General features: G+C 39.0%; 1 protein-coding gene across 6 annotated transcripts in view; it reads left to right on the plus strand.

The window, feature by feature from the left end:
• The window catches only part of HIVEP2 (HIVEP zinc finger 2), a 193,527-nt gene that overhangs the window by 151,663 nt on the left and 18,256 nt on the right, over positions 1-23,608 (plus strand). For 5 of the 6 annotated variants that reach the window (XM_032274589.1, XM_032274590.1, XM_032274591.1 and 2 more), the window contains 3 exons: positions 11,138-11,232; positions 16,197-16,241; positions 17,370-22,929. In XM_032274589.1, the coding sequence (XP_032130480.1) occupies positions 17,752-22,929 (5,178 nt within the window). In that variant the 5' untranslated portion in view covers positions 11,138-11,232; positions 16,197-16,241; positions 17,370-17,751. Of the gene's footprint in view, positions 1-11,137; positions 11,233-13,907; positions 13,968-16,196; positions 16,242-17,369; positions 22,930-23,608 lie in introns of all 6 variants that reach the window. The other variant, XM_032274592.1, reaches the window with a different exon arrangement.

Consider the following 23,608-nt stretch of genomic DNA (forward strand, 5'->3'; position numbering starts at 1 on the left):
AAAAAAAAAAAAAAAAAAAAAAAAAAAAAAGAGAGAAAGAGATAAAAGGAGAAAAGTTAGGAAGGACTGGAGGGAAGGAGGCAGGGAGGAAGACAGAAAGAGAAAGAACAAAGGAGGGAGAGAGGGAAGGGAGGGTGGGAGGGAGGAAGGAAGGAAAGGAAGGAAGAAAGGAAAGGAAGGAAGGAAGGAAGGGAGGAAGGGAAGAAAGGAAGGGAGGGAGGGAGGGGGAAAGGGAGGGAGGGGAAGTGATTTACATCACTCCATCATGTAAATCATGGAATTCCTTTTTAATTGCTAAGTCGACTAGAATAGACACCTTACTCAGACCATAGTATCAAGCAATACATATTTTGGTAATCATGGTGTTGGAAAAGAAATGTGGCATAGACTCATCATCAATTTCCTTTGTTAAAGTATTGTCTAATTCACTGAAAAGAATTACCTCAGTCACTAATGACACTAAAAAGTAAATATTCAAGTCATCAGTGAATATTTCCTAAATGCCTATACAATGAAGCACAGCATGAGTATCACAATTTTCTACTCTAGGTAGTTATATAGAATTATGAGATATATATATGTATATATATACAGTTTAAAAAATATGTAACAGTTTTAAATCTACTGTTCATACATAATAGCTTAATCATCTTAAGAATTTTATTATTTTAAACATAAAACCTAACACCATAAAAACACTAGAAGAAAATGTAGGCAAAACCATCCAGGACATAGGCATAGGCAAGGACTTCATGAATAAAACGCCAAAAGCAATGTCAATAAAAACCAAGATAGACAAATGAGATCAAATTAAAATTCAGAGCTTCTGTACAGAAAAAGAAACCATCATTAGAGCGAATTGGCAACCAATAGAATGGGAACAAATTTTTGCAATCTACCCATCTGACAAAGGGCTAATAACCAGAATCTACAAAGAACTAGAACAGATATGCAAGAAAAAAACAACCCCATTCAAAAGTGGGCAAAGGATATGAACAGATACTTTTCAAAAGAAGACATGTATGAGGCCAACAAACGTACTAAAAAATGTTCATCATCACTGATGATGTCATTAGAGAAATGCAAATTGAAACCACATTGAGATATTATCTCATGCCAGTTAGAATGGCAGTCATTAAAAAATCTGAAGACAACAGATGCTGGAGAGGATGTGGAGAAATAGGAACACTCTTACACAGTTGGTGGGAGTGTAAATTAGTTCAACCATTGTGGAAGACAGTGTGACGATTTCTCAAGGCTAGAAATAGAAATTCCATTTGACCCAGCAATCCCATTACTGGGCATATACCCAAAGAACTATAAATCATTCTACTATAAAGACACATGCGCACGTATATTCATTGCAGCCCTGTGTACAATAGCAAAGACCTGGAACCAACCGAAATGCCCATCAGTGATAGACTGGACAAAGAAAATGTGGTACATATACACTATGGAATACTACACAGCCATAAAAAAAGATTAGTTTGTGCCCTTGTAGGGACTTGGATGAATCTGAAAACCATCATTCTCAGCAAACTGACACAAGAACAGAAAGCCAAACACCGAATGTTCCCACTCATAGGTGGGTGTTGAACACTGAGAACACATGGACTCAGGGAGAGGAGCATCACACACTGGGGGCAGTTGGCGGGGGAGGGGAGAGACAGTGGGTGGGTGGGGAGGGAGGGGAGCGTGGGGAAGGATAGCATGGGGAGAGATACCAGATATAGTGTGCACCTAAAGTTAAATAAGTAAATTTTTTAATAAAAGAAAAATGGTAGCATACACAAAGATAAATGTGATATAAAGGAGAGACTTTTTAAACTTTTGTTTAAACCATTAGTATCGTATAATACATTAATCTACCATTTGCTTTCACACTGGAAATATGTAGATTTACTCCATTATTTTTAGTAAACTACAGAGCATTCCATTGTAATGATATGCCATTATTTGTTTTACAAGTGCTTTATCAGTAACTAGCAAAATAAAATGTTAAGACATTTGCTTTAAAAAAAGAATTTTATTAGAGAATAAAAGATAAAGTTTTGGATGTATTATTGAATTATTTGGATATGGTTATTGACTCAAAAAAAGTTTGGAAAATACCCTTTTTAAATGACCTAATAAGAAATAGTGTGTTTTCTAAGACTGCTGTGAGTAGTAATACTCAAGGCAAATTGACTGTTTCCACTCATCAAGCCCCTCTACCAGAGCTAGTTCCCTGGTCCCATCAGCAGACCTCGCCTTCTACTTTTCTGAGAAAATAAGAATATCTGAGGGAACACCTCAGTTTCTTTTCTTTCTGAAAAGTTATATCACTTCATTGTGTCTTGCTTCCCTCCATTCTGAAACAGGAAAGTTTTCATGCTTTCTCCTGACATAGATTCTCTATGCTTTTGAGTTCCTTTTTGGTTCCCACTTTTTTTTCATTAATTCTTTAATAAAAATTAATTAATTTTTTTTTATTTTACTTTAAGTTCTGGGATACATGTGCAGAACATTCAGATTTGTTTCATAAGTAAGCACGTGCCATGATAGGTTTGCTGTACCTAACAACCCGTCATCTAGGTTTTAAGCCCCGTATGCATTAGCTTTTTGTCCCAATGTTCTCCCTCCCCTTCTCCCCTACCCTCTGACAGGCCCCGGTGTGTGATGCTCCCCTCCCTGTGTCCATGTGTTCTCACTGTTCAACTCCCACTTTTGAGTGAGAGCATGTAGTGTTTGGTTTTTGGTTCCTGTGCTAGTTTGCTGAGAATGACAGCTTCCAGCTTCATCCATGTCCCTACAAAGGGCATGAACTCATTCTTTTTAATGGCTGCATAGTATTCCACTTTTTAAAGAGTTTATTCAATTATCTTATTACTTGTATCTTTTCCTACTTTGTTCCAAGTCTCCTTTTCTTAAAACAAACTTCTTAATCTCAATTCTTTTTCAGGCTGTGTATTTGCAGAGTTTGCTAAAAAGGGATGGAAAGAGATGGGATGTAAGTTTTAGCTTTCTAAAGTGTCTCTGTGACTGTGGCAGTTGTCTTCTCAGAACCACTGATGCCTCTTAGTGTTTGCCAACTAAAGTTCTTTACCTTCTGCCACCACCATCACCTCAGTCTGCCTAATGTTCTAGGCACACAGACTGCTTCTCCAGCACCCCTTCTCTTGCCTATGTCACAATGATAAGCTCACATTAAATCCGTCTCTGCCTGCAGATCTGAGCCTTCCTTCAAGATCTAAGATAGTGTTCCTTAAATGCAGCACTTCCAAGCAATCTCTTCTCTTCATATACACCCAACACCATTTCATGCCTTTATTGCTTTTATAGCTTATTGTTTGGAAAATACCCTTAATCATTAGACCGTAAGCTCTTTGAAAGCAGAATCTTGTCTTATTTATCTTGAGCCTACACATGCACACAATTTTTAATTCTTACTTGATGTCATTGAAATTAGTTTAAATTTATACATATGTGGAGTTTTTTTTTTTTTTTTTTTTTTTTTTTTTTGGTAAATGAGGCAGTGCTATCTGGATTCAAACTTAAAGAAATATGAAGTTTGCTTTTTAGTAATGTTCTATTTCATCGCACTAGTGTATATGAGCTTTGGAAAAATGTAATTTGACTGAGTGAATGAGCCTGCAGATGGGATTCTGGAATTGCCTGACAGAATTTGCCCCATAGCACCTTGTAAATGCCTGCTTGAAACTTGAATTTTTTTTAGGCTTAAACTTTGTAGACAATGATTTATTCTGAGATGAGACCAAAAATATGAATGCCATTCAGAGTTTATCAAAATGTCAAGGAAGTACCTGAATAACCATGTAGCACAGGTAATAATAAAGTTTTATCTAGTTAATTCATTTGTGTAAATATGGCTTCCATCTGAGCCACTTCCCTCTGTCTAGTCTTTCCTGGTGGTTCAAGCCATTTTTTATTGTATGGCCCCTAAACTCTGACAACTGATGTTCAGGTTATTTGCTGTGAGCTAACCTCATGTCAATTTCTGAAGTATTGGGGGATAGTATCCACTTACCCTATGTGCCACATAGAACCTGGGACAGTGTGAGTCCAGATTTGTTCTTTGGTTTCCCAAGGTTGTGTATCTCTACACGGGCACACAGACCAATTTCCCCACTCTCTGGGAAAATTGTCAAGAAAGGAAATAGAATAGATTCTTTCAGCAGCTCAGTTATTAGAAGTAGATAGGGTCTGTCTGATTAGGTTATATGACATGTCATAGGCTTTGCCTTGATTTCTCTTTGAGGGATTTTTATTGTGTGTAGACCTACTGTAGGGAGACTGAAGACAATTTCGTTTTCATCACATCTGAGGATCATCTGTAGCATGAGATGTGGGATGCCATTCAAATTTTCAGCTGTGCTTTCATTGCTTTGGGTATTATTTCTATTGATGCAGGAGGCTCTTCCCTCAAAGATGGATTTTCTTCAGGCAAGTTATATGAATACTTATGAATATAATACATATTTTATGATTTGATTTCTCTGTTCTCTTTGTTTACATAATCCAAAGTTAATGGCATCCTTTCCTTATGTTAGTCTTTCCATACCCAGGAGTAAAAAGAAAATTGGAAAATCATGACCTTATTTATGAGTATCTGCAGCAACCAAATAGTAAACGTAAGCATTGTAAAAGATAAAACATGAGGAAACAATAACTTTGCAGTTATGACTTTGTTGTGTCATACATGCTTCTCACTAGAGTATGGTGGTCAAATAAACCTTATTTGCTTTTATCCCTGTCTCTCCAAGTATTTAGTTAAAGAGCAAATGTTTAAAATGGCTTGGCAAGAAGTAGTTATTAACCTACCATAATAGTAGGGGATAAGATAGAGGAAATTGAAAGGAAGGAAAAAATAAAAGTGGAAAAATGTATCAGAAATGAGAAAACAAAAAAGATTTTTAATTATACAAAACATTTACTTGGCCCTGCCCTTTTGCAAAACCAATGCAGCAGAAGAAGTAGTCCCTGTGGAGATGGTTTTACTATGCCTTCACAGGTCTCCTAGGTGAAATTTTGGTGTTATGAACCATGGGGCTTATCTCCACTGACTTTCAATGAAAGAGCTATCTTTGCTTTTAGGAAGATGATCTCATAACTCTACTTAAAATATTTACTTAAAAATTTTTATTGTAAGAGCATAAAAATCTTAGAAAATAGCTTATACTGAAAATTGGTTGAAAATTAATTATTTTTGTTTTGGATACCAAATAATGCACTACTTGTCGAAATTGATTATCATTCCATCTAATTTTCTATCATTTACTCATTTTGGACAAATTAAAATTTCTGTTGAATTTATTTTATTTATTATAAATATTGATAAACAGTTCACTGGAGCATTGGTTCTTAACTACTGTTATTTTCTGTTTCTTTGACTGATTATAGATTACAAATATCTTTTCTCATTCAAATTTCAAGATTATTAATTCTTCATTTTTTACTTACTCATTCAGTTGATTTCTGTGATGGGGTTGGATAAATAAACTTTGAATAAGAGGAAGTAGTGTGGATAATGGAAAATAATTGACTTGACAGTATAAAGACCTAAGCTATAGGGCAGAACTATCATAATGAGCTGTAGGTCTCTAAGTGAGTCTTTTGACTTCTCTGGTTCTCACCGTTTTCATTTGTTAGTTGCCTGATAGATTAAATTCAATGGTTTCTAAATTATTTCACAGCCCTAAACACTGCCTGTCTCTGTGTTTTAGAATAAACTCAACGTTTAAATATTAATAGAAGTTTATAGTTATATATTTGCTCCTAAAATCAAGTTGGTCAGATATATGACTTACATGATGTCAAATGTAGGTCAAGGAAACAAACCTAGGTTATAGCTCTTATCTTAGAAAACATGACATGTGTTTTAAGGACACACGTTAGGAGAAGTTTTCAGGGCCAATACCGGATGAGCACAGCCAAGATGCAGAATGACTAGAGAACGCTATATGATCCTGAATCATCAAAGAAATATTAAATTTTGGTTAGTAGGTGGTAATTAACTCAAGGCAAAAGCTAGTGTACTTTTGAAAATAATTGCTACCAGATGTTTAAACAAAAAATGATGTTCTCTGTGGTCTTTACCTAACCATAAGGTTGTATTAAGTAAAACACCTTATTCCCCAAGCATCTTCATGAACCAATATTTCACCCCACTAAAATAAAGTACATACAACTATAGAGAAACTGGAATTATAGAGTCTTGTATTTTTATTTCTTCTGACAAATGTATTTGTCTCTAAATCTAACATTCAGAACTGTGCACTTCTGTATATTAACATATATAGTTTTATTTAGATACTAAGTTCAGCATCATTACCTCAAGAAAGCCTTTTCTAACTTTCCAGATAAGAGTGACCATACCCTCTTGCAATCTCCCTTGTACTCTGTTTATATTTATGTCAAAGTATCTAAAATACTTTGTTGAACTTATTCACAAATATCTCAAATATCTCCCTCTTGAATTGAAGCTCTGAGCTCTTTTTTTTTTTTTTTTTTTTTTTTTTTGAGATGGAGTCTTGCTCTGTTGCCCAGGCTGGAGTGCAGTGGTATGATCTCAGCCCACTACAACCTCTGCTTCTTGGGTTCAAGCGATTCTCCTGCCTCAGCCTCCCGAGCAGTTGAAATTACAGGCTCCAGCCACTATACCCAGCTAATTTTTGTATTTTTAGTAGAGACAGGGTTTCACCATGTTGGTCAGGCTGATCTTGAAGTCTTGAGCTCAAGTGATCTGCCCGCCTGGGCCTCCCAAAGTGCTGGGATTACAGATGTGAGCCACTGTGTTCGTTCAGCTTTGTGCTCTTAAATGCAGTGCTTATATATATTTTTTCTATATTTTGTAAATATAGCCCAATTTTCTGGCACAGAGTAGGCATTCAGTAAATGTCTTAAAGTATCATAGAATAATCACAAATCCTATTTAAAGAGGATTAAGTTACAATCTCTAATGCACATGTACCTGCTTTTTTTGTTTGTTCCCACTAGTTTTAATTTACACAATGCTTTGTTTCCTATCTTTTCTGTGCTCCTGCACTACCTGCTGAGAAGCAGCAATAGACCATATGTAGCTTTGGTATCATTTTCATGGGCAGTTTCTGGCTAATTTGGACTCTGTTTCCCCAGCCTCCTATTATGAAAACTCTGTGGGAATCCTTCTTTCCATGCACCTTCTTGACTTTGCAAAACCTTCTACAGTGTTGTCCCACTAATGAATTGCCCCTTGTTCCAAAACTACCATGTTTCTCTTTTCCTAGTCATGTCCATTTAATATGTTTTCTTCTTTACGTTTCAGCCCCAACCTCATCTGTTACTTTGATATCAAAACTATTTCTAAAGATCTAAGCTTATAGTCATCATACTGTCAGTATGTGTGTGTGGGAGGGTGGGGGTCTGTCCTGTACCTGCCTTCTCTAGTCGTTCCCAGGCTCACTTTTTTTTTTTTTTTTTTTTTTGCCACTCTAGGCACTCCAAAGTGGAACAATGGGCCCATTTAGAGTATTTTTTTTTGTAGAGAGGAAAAGATGCCTCTACAAAAAGCTTGTGAAATTGATGGACTATATCTTGAACATTGATATCTCTTTCAATGCTCTTCCTCCCATCTTTAGTCGCTACTTTTGAGTCTTTTCTATTCTCTACTATAAGAGTAAAGGGTCTCTTCTCTAGTGAAGAGTAGTGTTCATTCTTTTAAACAGGTAACGATTAAACATTACTTTTTACTGACAAATAAAGCGACTATATCTTGTGTCCAGTTCCTATTTGCCATTTTTTTCATTGAGTTTATAAGAATTATTTTTGTTGTTGTTGTTTGGTTTTTTCTTTTTTTTTTTAAAGACAGGGGTCTCACTGTCACCCAGGCTGGTGCAATTACAGCTCACCACAGCCCCAAACTCCTCAGTTCAAATGATCTTCTCACCTCAGCCTCCTATGCACCTGGAACTACAGATGTGCACCACCACACCTGCCTAAATTTTTTTGTTTTTTTTTTTTTTTGTAGAGATAGGGTCTTGCTATGTTACCCAGACTGGTCTGAACCTCCTGGTCTCAAGCAGTCTTCCAAAAGTGCTGGGATTACAGGTATGAGCCACTATACCCAGCCAATAATTATTGTTTTTAATTATGACAACACTTACCTAAAGTATAACTGGTTTATATTATCAGCTTTCTCCTAAAATTGTGGTATAGTGTGTATTTATGTAACCCCGGAAAAAACAAGGGTGATGGGAGGTACTTGAGAGTTCTGCCAATAAAAACTTCACCTCTTGCTAGATTCATGTAAGAGTCATATTAAACCATTAACCATAACTTGTTTTGAAACAATTTGGAAAAGTAGAGAGCAGAAAAAGATAATCCCACTAACAAAGGATATTTTTAAAATATCTGTCTATCATCTATCAATCAATAGCTTGACTCTTGCTTAGCTTAATGGTAATAACCTATAAGCATCCAAGAACAAGTAACTAATGCCAAGGATTTCTTTTTTTTGGGAAGGCTGAGAAACCACAGGGATAGAAACAGTAATACTCAAGTCTTCCAAGTGTTTATTACAAATAAGAGTTGGAGGATTGGAAAATATTTTCAAGGGTCTCTTCCATTAACCTGCAGGTCGACAGAAAAACCATCCTGTACTTGGTAAAGTGAAAGATAATTTTCACCTCATATTTAGGAAGGAATTTTAAATAACCTTGGGATATCTATCAAGATTCACTAGCACTATTTCGGAAAACTTGTTTGTTTTATTAAGTATTAAGGTTTCATTACCTGGTAATTTCTTATGAATCTAATAACCTAAAAGCAAAGTTCAAGAAATAATCATCTTTCCCCCTTTATTGCATTTCTTAAATAGCACACTATGTAAACTGTTGATTTCTTGGGATTAGAAGCATGAGTTGTCATAATATGTTCTCAAGAGCTGTTTGAGGAAAGATTTTTCTTTTATTTTGATGGAGAAATAAAGACACAAAAACTCACTTAAAATTAATGCAAAAAATAAATTTCTGAGATGGCATCGCCATGTCTCCATTTCAGTAATAACAATAACTAAGTCCCATGTAAAGGCCATTACTGATTTCAATTTATAACGAAATGATTTGTGTAAAAATGCTGAAATTGGTATCATATCTTTCATGCTAATATCATTTGAATCTTTGCTTTAAAATCATGCTAATTATCTGGAACTTTCTGTAAGGTAAAGATAAATGTAACATGATTGCCATTGCTTTTTTCTTCTTCAAGAGAAATCCAAACATTTAAAAGGTCGTGAGTTGTAAGTGATGCAACAGAACCAATTTTCGAATCCTCTTACTGGATAAAAAGGAGGATCTTCTGTAATCTACAGTTTCAGACACATGTGCATATCATGAAGGGAGTGTTTACCATTTCCAATAGCCATCATCTTAGAAAGTAAGATTGGAAAAGCGGAGTTAGAACTGAGAATGTTGTCTCATCGGAGGTTGTTAGGGGGCACTCACACGCTCTGTTTTGCCCGTGGAGGCTGCTGGTAGAAATGATGATTTCTGCAGGGGAAGGGATGTTGGTGCTGGCCTACTGTAAATTAAGCCCTTCTTTTACCCTCTTGCCTCTTAATTTGGTGACTGTGAGATTACCAGTCACATGTAGTCACTGATGACTGCAAGTTAAGGTTCCCTATAAATAGCTGTATCTTTAGAATCGTGGCCCATTTATGTCTTGGGTGCAGTTTGCTTGGAGTACAAAATAACTTGGTGATTTTGTGATTTCTTCTTCTTCTTTTTTTTTTGAGGGATTCCATGCTTTACTTTAGACTGGATTATAGTTTTTGTGAGTTTTTTTTTTTGAAGCACTTTTATTTGATTATTTTTAAAGACGTGATATTTAACGTGTTAAAAATATAGATATAGGTAATTATCTTATAGAAAATGTATATTTTTTAGGATATCACCACTATTCCTTCTATGTTAATGAATCATGCTCTTTAGCATTGATGAAAGTTTCAATTTTGAGAATAGTAGACCTTGTCAGGTGTTATTTTGAGTGCCAGAGAATGGTTGATTTGAAGCAAGAAGAACAAAGTTTAAGAAAGAAAATACATCTAGCATTTGCTTAATAATTTGCCCTTTGCAGCACCAGAATCTTATGTGACCACCCACATTCATCTGGTTACTGACGTGGTTCTTGCTTCAATTGCAGGAGCTATTTTTGCACCTTTTGTATCTTTTGAGGAACCGAGTGGGCCTACTTGCTTATAATGATTCATGTCTCAAGTGCACAGGGTGTCCTGAAGTGCTACTGCAGTGATGTGCAGAAAGGAGGGGGGATTAAAGCAGACTACTTCCTTTAAGCACTTTGAATGCTCACATGAAGTGGTACTGCAAGGAAAACACATTTTAGCTGTCATGTTTTAATGCTTTAGTCCTTCCAGTGAGAGTTTTGTAATAACTTGTCAAGAAGAAAGAGCATTTTTTTTAAATGACAAACAATTGTGGGTAGCATATAATATTTTTTATGTAAGTCCTTTATACTGGGAGATAAACTCTGTTAAGGTCGTTGATTAATCTATTTGGATTAGGTAGTTTAATTTTCCATGCATTTCTTTGGATCGTACTTAGATAAATATTAATTCTATGTATAAAAAGTTCCTTTCTTTATTACTTAATAAACTTTGTAAAGGCTTAATTTGCTTTGGTTTGTTTTGGATTCCTATTTCAGAATTTAATTTTAGCACAAAATATAACATTGCTGAAATAAACTAGAGAAACATTTATAACGAGGTTATCTGAGACTTCATCCTGTGAAGTTTAGTTGCTGATACGCCAAAAGAAGTTCTGTGGACATCTCAGCTTTATGGCAGAACTGTGTCATGGATTACAATGACACAATTTCTAGTTCTGATACGTGAAGTTTTAACTCTAGCATTTCACTGTTACAGGGAATTAATTCCCGTTAAATACAAGTATTTATTCAACATATTTAAACTATGTTAAAAGAAAGGAAATTCTTTCTTGGGGGATAAAAAGGGCCTCTTGAGAGATCCAGTTCCATATTTTCTTTCTTAAAGGAAGGCAGGTTCTGTGAGTGAAGAAGAATGAGCATGCTTATTAAATTCATTACAGGTGTCATCATCTTTTAAATCTTCATATTAATCTTTTAGGTTCCCAGAAGTTGTGCATGAGTTCCTGTGGGGAGAGTTGGCATCTTGGAAATCAAAGACCGTTGTGATGCAGTTTTTTGATATGAAGATAACAGGTTAATAACTAAAATTTATTTATTTTTATTCTCTTGTTACATTAAACTTGAAAAGCTGTTTTGGCCTATCATGAACTCATATATAAACTGATTTTCTCATCAAATCAGGGAGGAAACAATATATTTTCCACTTAGTGTGAAACCTGTGTTTTGTTCTATTTTGTTTTTCATAGTAGACCAGTCTTACTTATAATTAATTATCGTTGTTATAATTAAAATATCTTTCTTCTACAAAAATTATTTCTACAAAGTTTATTTTCATGTGGAACTCTACTTAGTTAATCCTAATAACTTGCTGTATCATGAGAAAACATCTCAATAGAAAAGTGAAATTGCAGTTTTAAAAATTATTTTAAGATATGACAATATTAAAAGCAGCATGCTGCAGTCAAAATAAGTCATAACTATCTTGACTAAATCGGCAAACTCTACAAATATATGATGCCTGCATTACAGCCCATGTGGAAAAATATGGTTGTTTCTCGTTAGGCTCCAAATATCAAATTAGATATTAATTACATCAAATTAGAGGATAATCATCACAATCTTTTTACTTTTCTCTGCAAGTTTTCTGAATTGCTTGGCAGAATTGTGTATAATATGGTTTTCTCCGCATGGTGGCAACTTGCCCATTTTAGAGAGAACTGTGGTTGTTATGGGAATTTTTACTAAAAGAAGTGTTTATAATAAATTTGGCTCTAGGGAAGGCACCTTTTTAAAAGTCATCCTGTGGAAATAAGTCTTTATTCAGCAGGACTCTGGCACTGGTCACACTTTCTTGGTAGTTCTTTTTTCCCTCATCCAGTGCTCTCTGAGCATGTAACGCTCTGAGCAGTGGTTGGGCAGTGAGTGTCTATGTAACTCTTGGGATCAGTGTTACAGCTACGATGCCCTGGGATGTTCATGTCGTTTTTAAAGATTTTACAATTGATCTGTGGCATTTTAGTAACAAATACAATGATGTCCCTTCTAAAATGTCATTCACTAATGATTATCAAAAGACCTATATTTTGTTTACAAGTGTCACATCACCAAATCCTCAAGAAAAGACCAAACGACCACTTTAATGTTTAAAAATGTTATATTATTAAAATGTTGGAAGAGGAGAAGCCAGTCATTTTTGCGGCCATTTTATACCTTCATTATTTAGGATGTCATGATTTAATGCTCACTTGACTTTTGCCACCACTCAAGTAATGATTAATTTCCTGAGGTAAAGTTTTCTCTGAGATAGTGTTTTTCTAAGCAAAAGATCCCAGACTGAAAAGCCTGGGTACTGTAGGCCTTTGTTCCTCTGCAGAGCAAGCCTGTTTTCCTGCCAATCCCACCCCACTATTATCCTGAAGAGACCTCTGAGTACGTCCATCCCCGAGGATGTTTCTCTGCTTTTCCTTTGGGAGCCTGTCTGGGAAATTATTTAACTGGGTGCCAAACTTATTTGAGTGGGACTCTAAAGAGTGGCCATAGGACAGGGCACACTTCTAGAAAAATGCCAGCTCTTCCCTGTAATACCATTTTCTTTCGCTTCAGTTCCTTTAGTTCCATTACCACTGAAATAGCCATGTGGAGGTAATATCTTTTTTAACATGACCCCTGTCTGAAAAGTGTGATGAACCTGACAGACAATGCCTGTCTTTACTGTCTGGAGGACTCCTCTGGGCTGTAGCAGCATCCACAGGAAACCCAAAGTCATATCCCCTGAGTTTTATTCTCCAGTAAATTATCTTACTCCTTTCATAGCATTCAAAAACCACTAGAGAAAATTTTAACTGTGAATGCAGAACTGTATTTGGAATACTGCTCCTTTGTTGGCAGTGGGTGCCAAAAATGACTTTGCGTGGGTTTGGTTACCATAAAAGGAAATCTCAGTGAATAAAGTGATAACTTGCTGTTTTCTTATGAGAATTACTCTCATAGTGCATTTTTTGATGTATCAGTTGATTAGGAAACCTGGTGTACATTTTTAATGGACTATTAGAGAATCTGAAAAATGAATTGACTCTACATGGTCATAGAGAAATACTGTAACTGTAATTAACCATATTACTATAGATCTTTATAGCTCTAAGTAGATCTCTGTTGAAGAAATTAAAATTGCAGGTGGATACAATAGTACATTTAATGATTTGTAATAATATTATGAAGTCCAAAGACAGTATTTTCCTAGATTTAATGATCCACTTAATAATATAGATTTCCTTCTCTGATATACTTCTTAAAATGTTTTCTTATACATAAGCATTTTTATACATTTTAGTAACAAAATGCAAGCTCAAGAATTTATGCCACTTGGAAGAGTTAGGTTACTTAGTAAAAGCGTCACCTAACAAAACAAGACAGATGCCATTATCTAATCTTGAATTAAACTTTGAAAACCCTATTGTTTTTAAAGTGAATTTCTTTTCCTCATTATAACTTGAATGGAATGGCAAAGAAATTTTTGAACCCTCCCAAATCCTGCTTGTTTTTAAAGAGAAAGTCATTCCATGCTCAGTAATAGATTATGAGGCACACAATTTCCATTGCAGAATCTTTATCATTTCCAGGATAAAGCAGCTGTAGAAAACTAATACAAATAGTCTCTATTTTTAATGGTTCATAAATATGATCAATAAATTCCAAAAAGAATCCATCACTCACTTTCTCTCTCACCTACCTTTCTCTATATGTCTCAGAAACTCCAAGAAGAGATGCAGTTTTATGGATAGCAGTTAGTCAAAGGCTTCCCAAGGAGGGTTGGAGAGAAAAAGACATCCTCAAACATGTTTCAAATCAAACGTGAAAGGTTGACGTGAAATAAGCATGATTTCTAGTTCCCTGGTAAGCCTTTCACTGAAGTGAAAAACGAGACATTTGGGTCAGAGAAGGGGTCCCTGTAGTGCTGGGACCTCCGGCTCAGGCACAAAGATGGAATCTCTTCCTGCCCAACCCAGGAGAGAAAGCATGGCGTGGGATATCATCTAGCTTCCTGGTAAAATGGTGAAGCATCTTGGGTAGGCTTGTCTTAGAAATTTAAAAGGAAGATATTTTCTTGACAGAAGCTATTTACATAAATGAATTAATGTTTTGAATCTTAAAAACTTTCTGGATAATAAATGCTGTTGGAATATGGAATGATCCTATGTTAAACTTAGAAAAATTGATTTTTTAAAATAAAATGATAGATAAGACTTTTTTCTGATTATCCTTCCTCTCCTAAAAATTAAAAATTAACTTAATGGTCTAAACAACTAGCTTAATGGTCTACATATGTTTTGTTCTGACCACGAGATACCTGCTTTTGAATTTTATATAAGTCACTTTTCTTTACCTTCTGATATATTCTCTGGTAGCAGAATATTATTTCTGATTTTTATTTGATGTACCTACTATGTGATATGTCCTTAGTGTATAAGAGTGGTTTTATTATTTTAAACCATAAAAATGAAATATATCTGATTTATAAAGGTATTACCTTTATAAATTTTGAAAACATTGTATTTTATTTAATAACTAATTGAAAACATTATGTTTTATTTAATAAATTATCAAATAAATTATTCCAGTCTTGTTTTTTATAACATGTATGTACTTATCACTGGAGGTTTATGGTGTTTTTTGTTTTGTTCATTTGTTTGTTTTGAGATAGAGTCTCACTCTGTTCCCCAGGCTTGAGTGCTGCAATCATAGCTCACTGCAGCCTCGACCTGCTGGCTCAGGTGATTCTCCCACCTCCGCCTCCTGAGTACCTGGGACTACAGGTACCTGCCACCACACCCAGCTAATTTTTGTATTTTTTGTAGAGACGGGGTTTTGCCATGTTGCCCAGGCTGGTCTCAAACTCCTAAGCTCAAGCGACTCACCTGCCTTGGCCTCCCAAAGTGCTGGGATTGCAGGCATGAGCCACGATGCCCAGCCCCTGAAGTTTATGTTTTGAGCAAAATTATATATTTGATGTCAAGTAAAAGATGGAAAATGATACATACCTAATTTTCACTTGTAAGATTCTTATTTTCCTTAAAACTAATGATTTTCAAGCTAGGCACAGTGGCTTGGGAGCTATTTGGAGGTGAGGTGGGCAGATCACGAGGTCAAAAGATTGAAACCATCCTGGCCAACATGGTGAAACCCCTTCTCTACTAAAAAATACACACACACACAAATTAGCTGGGCATGGTGATGCGCACCTGTAGTTCCAGCTACTTGGGAGGCTGAGGTAGGATAACTGCTTGAACCCGAGAGGCGGAAGCTGCAGTGAGCCGAGATCATGCCACTGCACTCCAGCGTGGCACCTGGTGACAGAACAAGACTCTGTCTCAAAAACAAAACACTATTCTCAGCCAGGCAAGGTGAGGTGGCTCACACCTGTAACCCTAACACTGGGAGGCCAAGGTGGGCGGATTGCTTGAGCCCAGGAGTTTGAGACCAGTGTGGGCAATATGGCAAGACTTTATCTCTACAAAAACTACGAAAATTAGATGAGTGTGGTAGTACACACCTTTAGTCCCAGTTACTTGGGAGGCTTAGGTGGGTAGAATTACCTGAGCTCAGGGAGGTCAAGGCTGCAGTGAGCAATGATTGCATCACTGCACTCCAGCCTGGGCATGAGTGAGACTCTGTCTCAAAAAACCAAAGCAAAAAAAAACCCCACTATTCTCAACTTTTTAGTATCTAGGAAATTAGAACTAGGCTGATTACATTTTAAAAAACTAAGAAGTTTTATATATAATAATCTTATATCTCAGAAAATATCACTATGATGTTTTTACAATATTTTTTCTGAGGTATATTTGAGTCACAGTGTCAATATAATGTTTACTATTCTGGTGTAATGTTTTCTGAAGCAGTTTCTTGCTTTCATTCTAGGGTACATAGCATTGTGAACCCTTTATATAATGAACTGGAAATTGGAATTTGTATTTGTATATATCAATGCTATGGTTTAATGCAACAATTTTTCCTAACTGCATTTATTTTGTATCCAGGAAGCGTCAGGACAATCATGCCCATGAGAACTCTAAACTGTTCAGGTAATCATGTCATTTTTAAACTGTCCCTTTAAACTGTCCTAAAAATATGCTTTGTTTTCTATATTATGAAGACTTTATAACTGTTTTGTTTAGATGAACCCTTTTATCTTTTCCAAAGTTCTGTGACATCTGATTCTTATAGCTTTGATGTCATTTTACTCATCACTGATTTTAAGCTGTAAAATATAGCTAAACCTTATAGTAATATATAAAATATGAATTAGTTATTATGTATTTTATAAAACATGCATTGTATATATGTATGCTTATATGTATACTGTTATATTTATATTTTATATTAATATATAACATATTTTTATATTAAGCTATGAAACATATATCTATATGGAGATATGTAATACACTTTGGCATGCAATATCCACCGCATCATCCGAGTCCTTACTCATGCCAACACTCACTCTCTTTCCCTCAACACTCATTGCCACAGGGGGTCATGCACAGCACCAAGCCACATCAGAGCCTCGAAGGTCCTCCGTGGCTTTTCCCTGGCCCTTTGCCATCCGTTGCCTCCAAGGACTTATTTCCTTTTCCTATACATGGTCACAGTGGTGGTTATCCTAGAAAAAAGATTTCAAGTCTGAACCCTGCTTATAGCCAATACTCCCAGAAAAGTATTGAACAGGCAGAAGAGGCTCACAAGAAAGAGCACAAACCCAAAAAGCCTGGCAAGTACATTTGCCCTTACTGCAGCAGAGCGTGTGGCAAACCTAGCATACTGAAAAAACACATCAGGTCCCATACTGGGGAGCGGCCATATAAAACTTGGTTAGAAATAGCTTTATATTTGTTAATGAGGCTTTCTAAAATCTTACACTTTTGTAGATCATGTCCATCAAGGGTTTTCCTTCAGATAGTTTTCTAAAGTTAAGAAGTATTTAAAAGAGTGCCCAAAATTCAAACATGGAAGAGACTTATGCTTATGACTTAATGCTGAGTTTGAAATTAATATATATTAATTATGGAATTAATGTAATTGCAATAGAAATAAGTCCTTGGAGTAAAAAAACATTTCAAATTTACCTAATTTCTGGTTGGTTAGTTAGGATTCGTTTTGGTTTCTTATTTGAAACGATTATGACAATCTCTTTGTATTTTCTTTTTCTTCAGGTCATTTTATGAAACTGGCAATTGAACTTTGCTCCAGTTGATGGGCAAAATTTCTCCTAGAGTATTCATCATCCCGATTTCATCCTGGTTGAAAATTTTCAAATGCCATAAGAAATCTTTCTAGGTTTGCACTTAGCTTTTGGATGGACATTTCTACAATGGAGAGAACTGTGTTATAGCCCTGGTCCAAGGGACATTACTGTCTAATGCCCATCGACTGTGGTGTGCGTGTGGAAGGTTCCAAAGAGAAGGAGCAATCAGCAAGTTTGCAGACACCCTGGAACATGGAAGCAACCAAGCTCTAAGAAGCACAGCTTTGGAGTCACTCCATGAGTCTGCACGGCTTTCAGGGGAACTAGCACTTAAGACCTTGTGTAACAAAATGGACACTGGGGACACAGCTCTAGGACAAAAAGCTACCTCAAGGTCTGGAGAAACTGATAAAGCATCAGGTAGATGGAGACAGGAACAATCAGCTGTTATTAAGATGAGCACTTTTGGCAGTCAAGAAGGACAGCGGCCACCACAAATAGAGCCCGAGCAAATAGGAAACACAGCATCAGCACAACTGTTTGGTTCTGGGAAACTGGCCTCCCCTAGTGAAGTGGTGCAGCAAGTCGCAGAGAAGCAATATCCACCGCATCGTCCGAGTCCTTACTCATGCCAACACTCACTCTCTTTCCCTCAACACTCATTGCCACAGGGGGTCATGCACAGCACCAAGCCACATCAGAGCCTCGAAGGTCCTCCGTGGCTTTTCCCTGGCCCTTTGCCATCCGTTGCCTCCGAGGACTTATTTCCTTTTCCTATACATGGTCACAGTGGTGGTTATCCTAGAAAAAAGATTTCAAGTCTGAACCCTGCTTATAGCCAATACTCCCAGAAAAGTATTGAACAGGCAGAAGAGGCTCACAAGAAAGAGCACAAACCCAAAAAGCCTGGCAAGTACATTTGCCCTTACTGCAGCAGAGCGTGTGCCAAACCTAGTGTACTGAAAAAACACATCAGGTCCCATACTGGGGAGCGGCCATATCCATGTATACCTTGTGGTTTCTCTTTCAAGACAAAGAGCAATTTGTACAAGCACAGGAAGTCACATGCCCATGCAATTAAGGCAGGATTAGTACCTTTCACAGAGTCAGCTGTATCTAAATTGGACCTAGAGGCTGGTTTTATTGATGTAGAAGCAGAAATACATTCAGATGGTGAACAGAGTACAGACACAGATGAGGAGAGTTCTTTATTTGCCGAGGCCTCTGACAAAATGAGTCCTGGTCCACCCATCCCACTGGACATTGCCAGCAGAGGTGGCTATCATGGGTCATTGGAGGAATCATTGGGAGGTCCAATGAAGGTGCCGATTTTGATTATCCCCAAAAGTGGGATTCCTCTTCCTAACGAAAGCTCTCCGTATATTGGCCCTGATATGCTACCAAATCCATCTTTAAATACTAAGGCTGATGATTCGCACACAGTCAAACAGAAACTTGCACTAAGACTGTCGGAGAAAAAAGGACAAGACTCTGAGCCATCGCTCAACCTTCTGAGCCCGCACAGTAAAGGAAGCACTGATTCTGGTTACTTTTCTCGCTCAGAAAGCGCTGAGCAGCAAATAAGCCCTCCCAACACAAATGCAAAGTCTTATGAAGAAATCATCTTTGGAAAATACTGTCGGCTCAGTCCGAGAAATGCACTCAGTGTTACAACCACAAGTCAGGAGCGTGCCGCAATGGGTAGGAAGGGCATAATGGAACCATTACCTCACGTAAACACCAGGTTAGATGTCAAGATGTTTGAAGATCCTGTTTCACAGCTGATTCCAAGCAAGGGAGACGTCGACCCCAGTCAAACGAGCATGCTGAAATCCACTAAATTCAACAGTGAGTCCCGACAGCCCCAGATTATTCCACCCATCAGGAATGAAGGAAAACTTTATCCAGCAAACTTTCAAGGCAGCAGCCCAGTTCTCTTAGAAGCTCCTGTAGACTCTTCACCCCTTATTAGAAGCAACTCAATGCCAACTTCTTCAGCAACTAATTTAACTATTCCCCCTTCTTTGAGAGGAAGTCACTCATTTGATGAAAGGATGACTGGTTCCGATGATGTATTCTATCCAGGGACTGTGGGCATACCCCCGCAGCGCATGCTAAGAAGACAAGCGGCATTTGAGCTGCCTTCAGTACAGGAGGGCCATGGGGAGGTGGAGCACCACGGCAGGATGTTGAAAGGTATCAGCAGTTCATCCCTGAAGGAAAAGAAATTATCTTCTGGGGACAGGATTGGGTATGACTATGACATCTGTCGGAAACCCTATAAGAAGTGGGACGACTCTGAAACACCAAAGCAAAGCTACAGGGACATTTCCTGCTTGAGTTCTTTAAAACATGGTGGAGAATATTTTATGGATCCTGCGGTGTCATTGCAGGGAGTACCAAGCATGTTTGGAACTACCTGTGAAAACAGGAAACGCCGGAAAGAGAAGAGCGTAGGGGACGAAGAGGACACCCCCATGATCTGCAGCAGCGTCGTAAGCACTCCTGTGGGCATCATGGCTTCTGATTATGACCCCAAACTGCAGATGCAGGAAGGAGTCAGGAGTGGATTTGCCATGGCTGGACATGAAAACCCTTCTTATGGTCACACTGAACGCTTTGACCCGTGTCGACCCCAACTGCAGTCTGGAAGTCCATCTCTTGGGTCAGAGGAGTCACCATCAGCCATTGATTCAGACAAGATGTCAGACATAGGGGGCAGGAAACCTCCTGGAAATGTGATTTCTGTGATTCAGCACACCAACTCGCTGAGCCGACCCAATTCATTCGAAAGATCTGAGTCAGCTGAACTTGTGGCCTGCACACAGGATAAAGCCCCTTCCCCTTCGGAGACGTGCGACAGTGAGATTTCAGAAGCCCCAGTGAGTCCTGAGTGGGCTCCATCCGGGGATGGTGCAGAAAGTGGGGGGAAACCCTCTCCATCTCAGCAGGTGCAGCAGCAGTCCTATCACACACAGCCCAGGCTAGTTCGGCAACACAACATCCAGGTTCCTGAGATTCGAGTGACTGAGGAGCCTGATAAACCCGAGAAGGAGAAAGAAGCCCAGAGCAAAGAGCCAGAGAAGCCTGTGGAAGAATTTCAGTGGCCCCAAAGAAGCGAGACCCTTTCCCAACTCCCCGCCGAGAAGTTGCCACCCAAAAAGAAGCGTCTTCGACTTGCAGATATGGAGCACTCCTCAGGGGAGTCCAGCTTTGAATCCACAGGCACAGGCCTCTCCCGCAGCCCCAGCCAAGAAAGCAACTTGTCCCACAGCTCCAGTTTCTCCATGTCTTTTGAAAGAGAAGAAACCAGTAAGCTTTCTGCACTTCCTAAGCAGGATGAGTTTGGGAAGCATTCAGAATTTCTGACCGTCCCTGCTGGTTCATACTCGTTGTCTGTCCCAGGCCATCACCACCAGAAAGAGATGCGACGCTGCTCATCAGAGCAGATGCCTTGTCCTCACCCAGCGGAAGTCCCAGAAGTTCGGAGCAAATCATTTGACTATGGGAATCTGTCCCATGCTCCTGTGTCGGGAGCAGCAGCCTCCACAGTATCACCGTCCAGGGAGAGGAAGAAATGCTTTCTGGTGCGGCAAGCTTCCTTCAGCGGCTCCCCAGAAATCGCCCAGGGTGAGGCTGGCATGGATCAGAGCGTGAAGCAGGAGCAGCTAGAGCATCTGCATGCTGGCCTCCGGTCCGGGTGGCACCATGGCCCACCCACCGTGCTGCCTCCTCTTCAGCAAGAGGACCCAGGGAAGCAGGTGGTAAGTCCTTGTGCCCCACTGAGCTCGGGGCCACTGCACCTGGCCCAGCCACAGATCATGCACATGGACAGTCAGGAATCTTTGAGAAATCCCTTGATCCAACCAACATCCTATATGACAAGCAAGCACTTACCTGAACAGCCACACTTATTTCCACATCAAGAGACAATTCCCTTTTCTCCAATCCAGAATGCCTTGTTTCAGTTTCAATATCCTACAGTCTGTATGGTTCATTTACCAGCTCAGCAGCCTCCCTGGTGGCAGGCGCATTTTCCACATCCCTTTGCTCAGCAGCCTCAGAAGAGCTATGGCAAACCCTCTTTTCAGACAGAAATCCATTCAAGCTATCCCTTAGAACATGTGGCGGAGCACACTGGAAAGAAACCTGCTGACTACGGACACACGAAGGAGCCGACCTACCCCTGTTATTCAGGAGCATCAGGGCTACACCCAAAGAACCTTCTTCCAAAGTTTCCATCAGACCAGAGCAGCAAGTCCACTGAAACGCCCTCTGAGCAGGTTCTTCAAGAAGATTTTGCCTCAGCAAATGCTGGGCCCCTGCAGTCCCTCCCGGGAACAGTGGTTCCTGTTCGGATCCAGACACACGTACCATCCTATGGAAGTGTGATGTACACAAGCATTTCTCAGATACTTGGGCAGAATAGCCCTGCCATTGTCATATGCAAAGTCGATGAGAATATGACCCAAAGGACACTGGTCACCAACGCAGCCATGCAAGGGATAGGATTCAACATTGCCCAGGTGCTGGGGCAGCATGCAGGCTTGGAAAAGTACCCCATTTGGAAAGCACCTCAGACTCTACCCCTTGGCTTAGAATCCTCAATCCCTTTGTGTTTGCCTTCCACCTCCGACAGCGTGGCCAGCCTGGGAGGTAGCAAGCGAATGCTTTCTCCAGCCAGTAGCTTGGAGCTCTTCATGGAAACCAAGCAGCAGAAAAGGGTCAAAGAAGAAAAGATGTATGGACAGATTGTGGAGGAGCTTAGTGCCGTGGAGCTGACCAACTCAGACATCAAAAAGGACCTCTCCCGCCCCCAGAAACCCCAACTGGTTCGACAAGGGTGTGCTTCTGAGCCAAAAGATGGCTTGCAGTCAGGGTCATCTTCCTTCTCCTCTCTGTCACCCTCCTCATCTCAAGACTATCCTTCTGCTAGCCCGTCCTCCAGGGAGCCATTCCCGCCCAGCAAGGAGATGCTTTCCCGGGCATCACTTCCAGGGCAGAAGTCCAGTGGGCCTTCTGAAAGCAAAGAGTCTTCCGATGAATTAGATATTGATGAGACTGCATCGGACATGAGCATGAGCCCACAGAGTTCCTCATTACCAGCAGGAGATGGTCAGCCAGAAGAGGAAGGGAAGGGCCACAAGCGGCCTGTTGGCATGCTGGTCCGCATGGCCTCTGCCCCCAGCGGGAATGTGGCAGACTCGACTCTTCTTCTCACGGACATGGCAGATTTCCAGCAGATTCTTCAGTTCCCCAGTCTGCGGACAACAACTACAGTGAGTTGGTGCTTCTTGAATTATACAAAACCCAATTATGTGCAACAGGCCACCTTCAAATCCTCCGTTTATGCTTCATGGTGCATTAGTTCCTGTAACCCAAACCCATCAGGATTGAACACCAAGACCACTCTGGCTCTTCTGAGGTCCAAGCAAAAAATCACGGCGGAAATTTATACCCTGGCTGCTATGCATAGGCCTGGAACTGGCAAGCTTACGTCGTCAAGTGCTTGGAAGCAGTTTACTCAGGTAACAAACACTGTTTTAGGAAGAACTCTGTATTGTGGATTTGATTGCTGAGCAGACTGCATAGTGAAGGATATAAGGCTTAAAAAAAAATACAAGTAAAATGAAAGTCAGTGTGGGGGCATCCTTCTCAGAAAGTCTGGCCTTACCCAGGAGTGGAAGAAGCCACTGACTGCACTTGGTTCTGAGGTCTCAGGCATGGTCTAGATACTGACAGTGTCACTTTCAGTATTTTCAGAAGGAAAAGCCTACACTTAATGTTTTTAAAATTTAAAAATGTGAGTGCCATGAAAGCCTCCACTGGGATCAATTCCCATGGGTTATTTTCCTTCTGACCTTTGTGAGTTACCTAGCAGGTTTAATTTTCTTTGGTTGAGAGGAATTCAGGGAATTGTGAAGTGGGCCACAGAGCAGAGAGAGGAGGCCGAAAGGAAAGATGAGGAAGGAGGACTGAGCTTTGCAAATGCCACAGGGCGTATTCTCATCGACAAGACTTTTCACTAGAGTTCGTTTTTATGTATCTATCTCCTTCAAAAGTTATTTTTCCAAGTTGCTAGCTGGTTTATTCCTACCAGAAAAATCAATGTCTTCCAGGTAAAATTAAAAAAATATTAAGGGACACTTTGGAATTTATGTCAAATTAATAAGGAGGCAAATAGAGGATTTAAAAATACATTTTCAC

The sequence above is a fragment of the Sapajus apella genome, unplaced genomic scaffold (genome assembly GCF_009761245.1).
Source record: "Sapajus apella isolate SASKATOON/1434 unplaced genomic scaffold, GSC_monkey_1.0 scaffold6, whole genome shotgun sequence".
NCBI classification, from domain to species: Eukaryota; Metazoa; Chordata; class Mammalia; order Primates; family Cebidae; genus Sapajus; species Sapajus apella.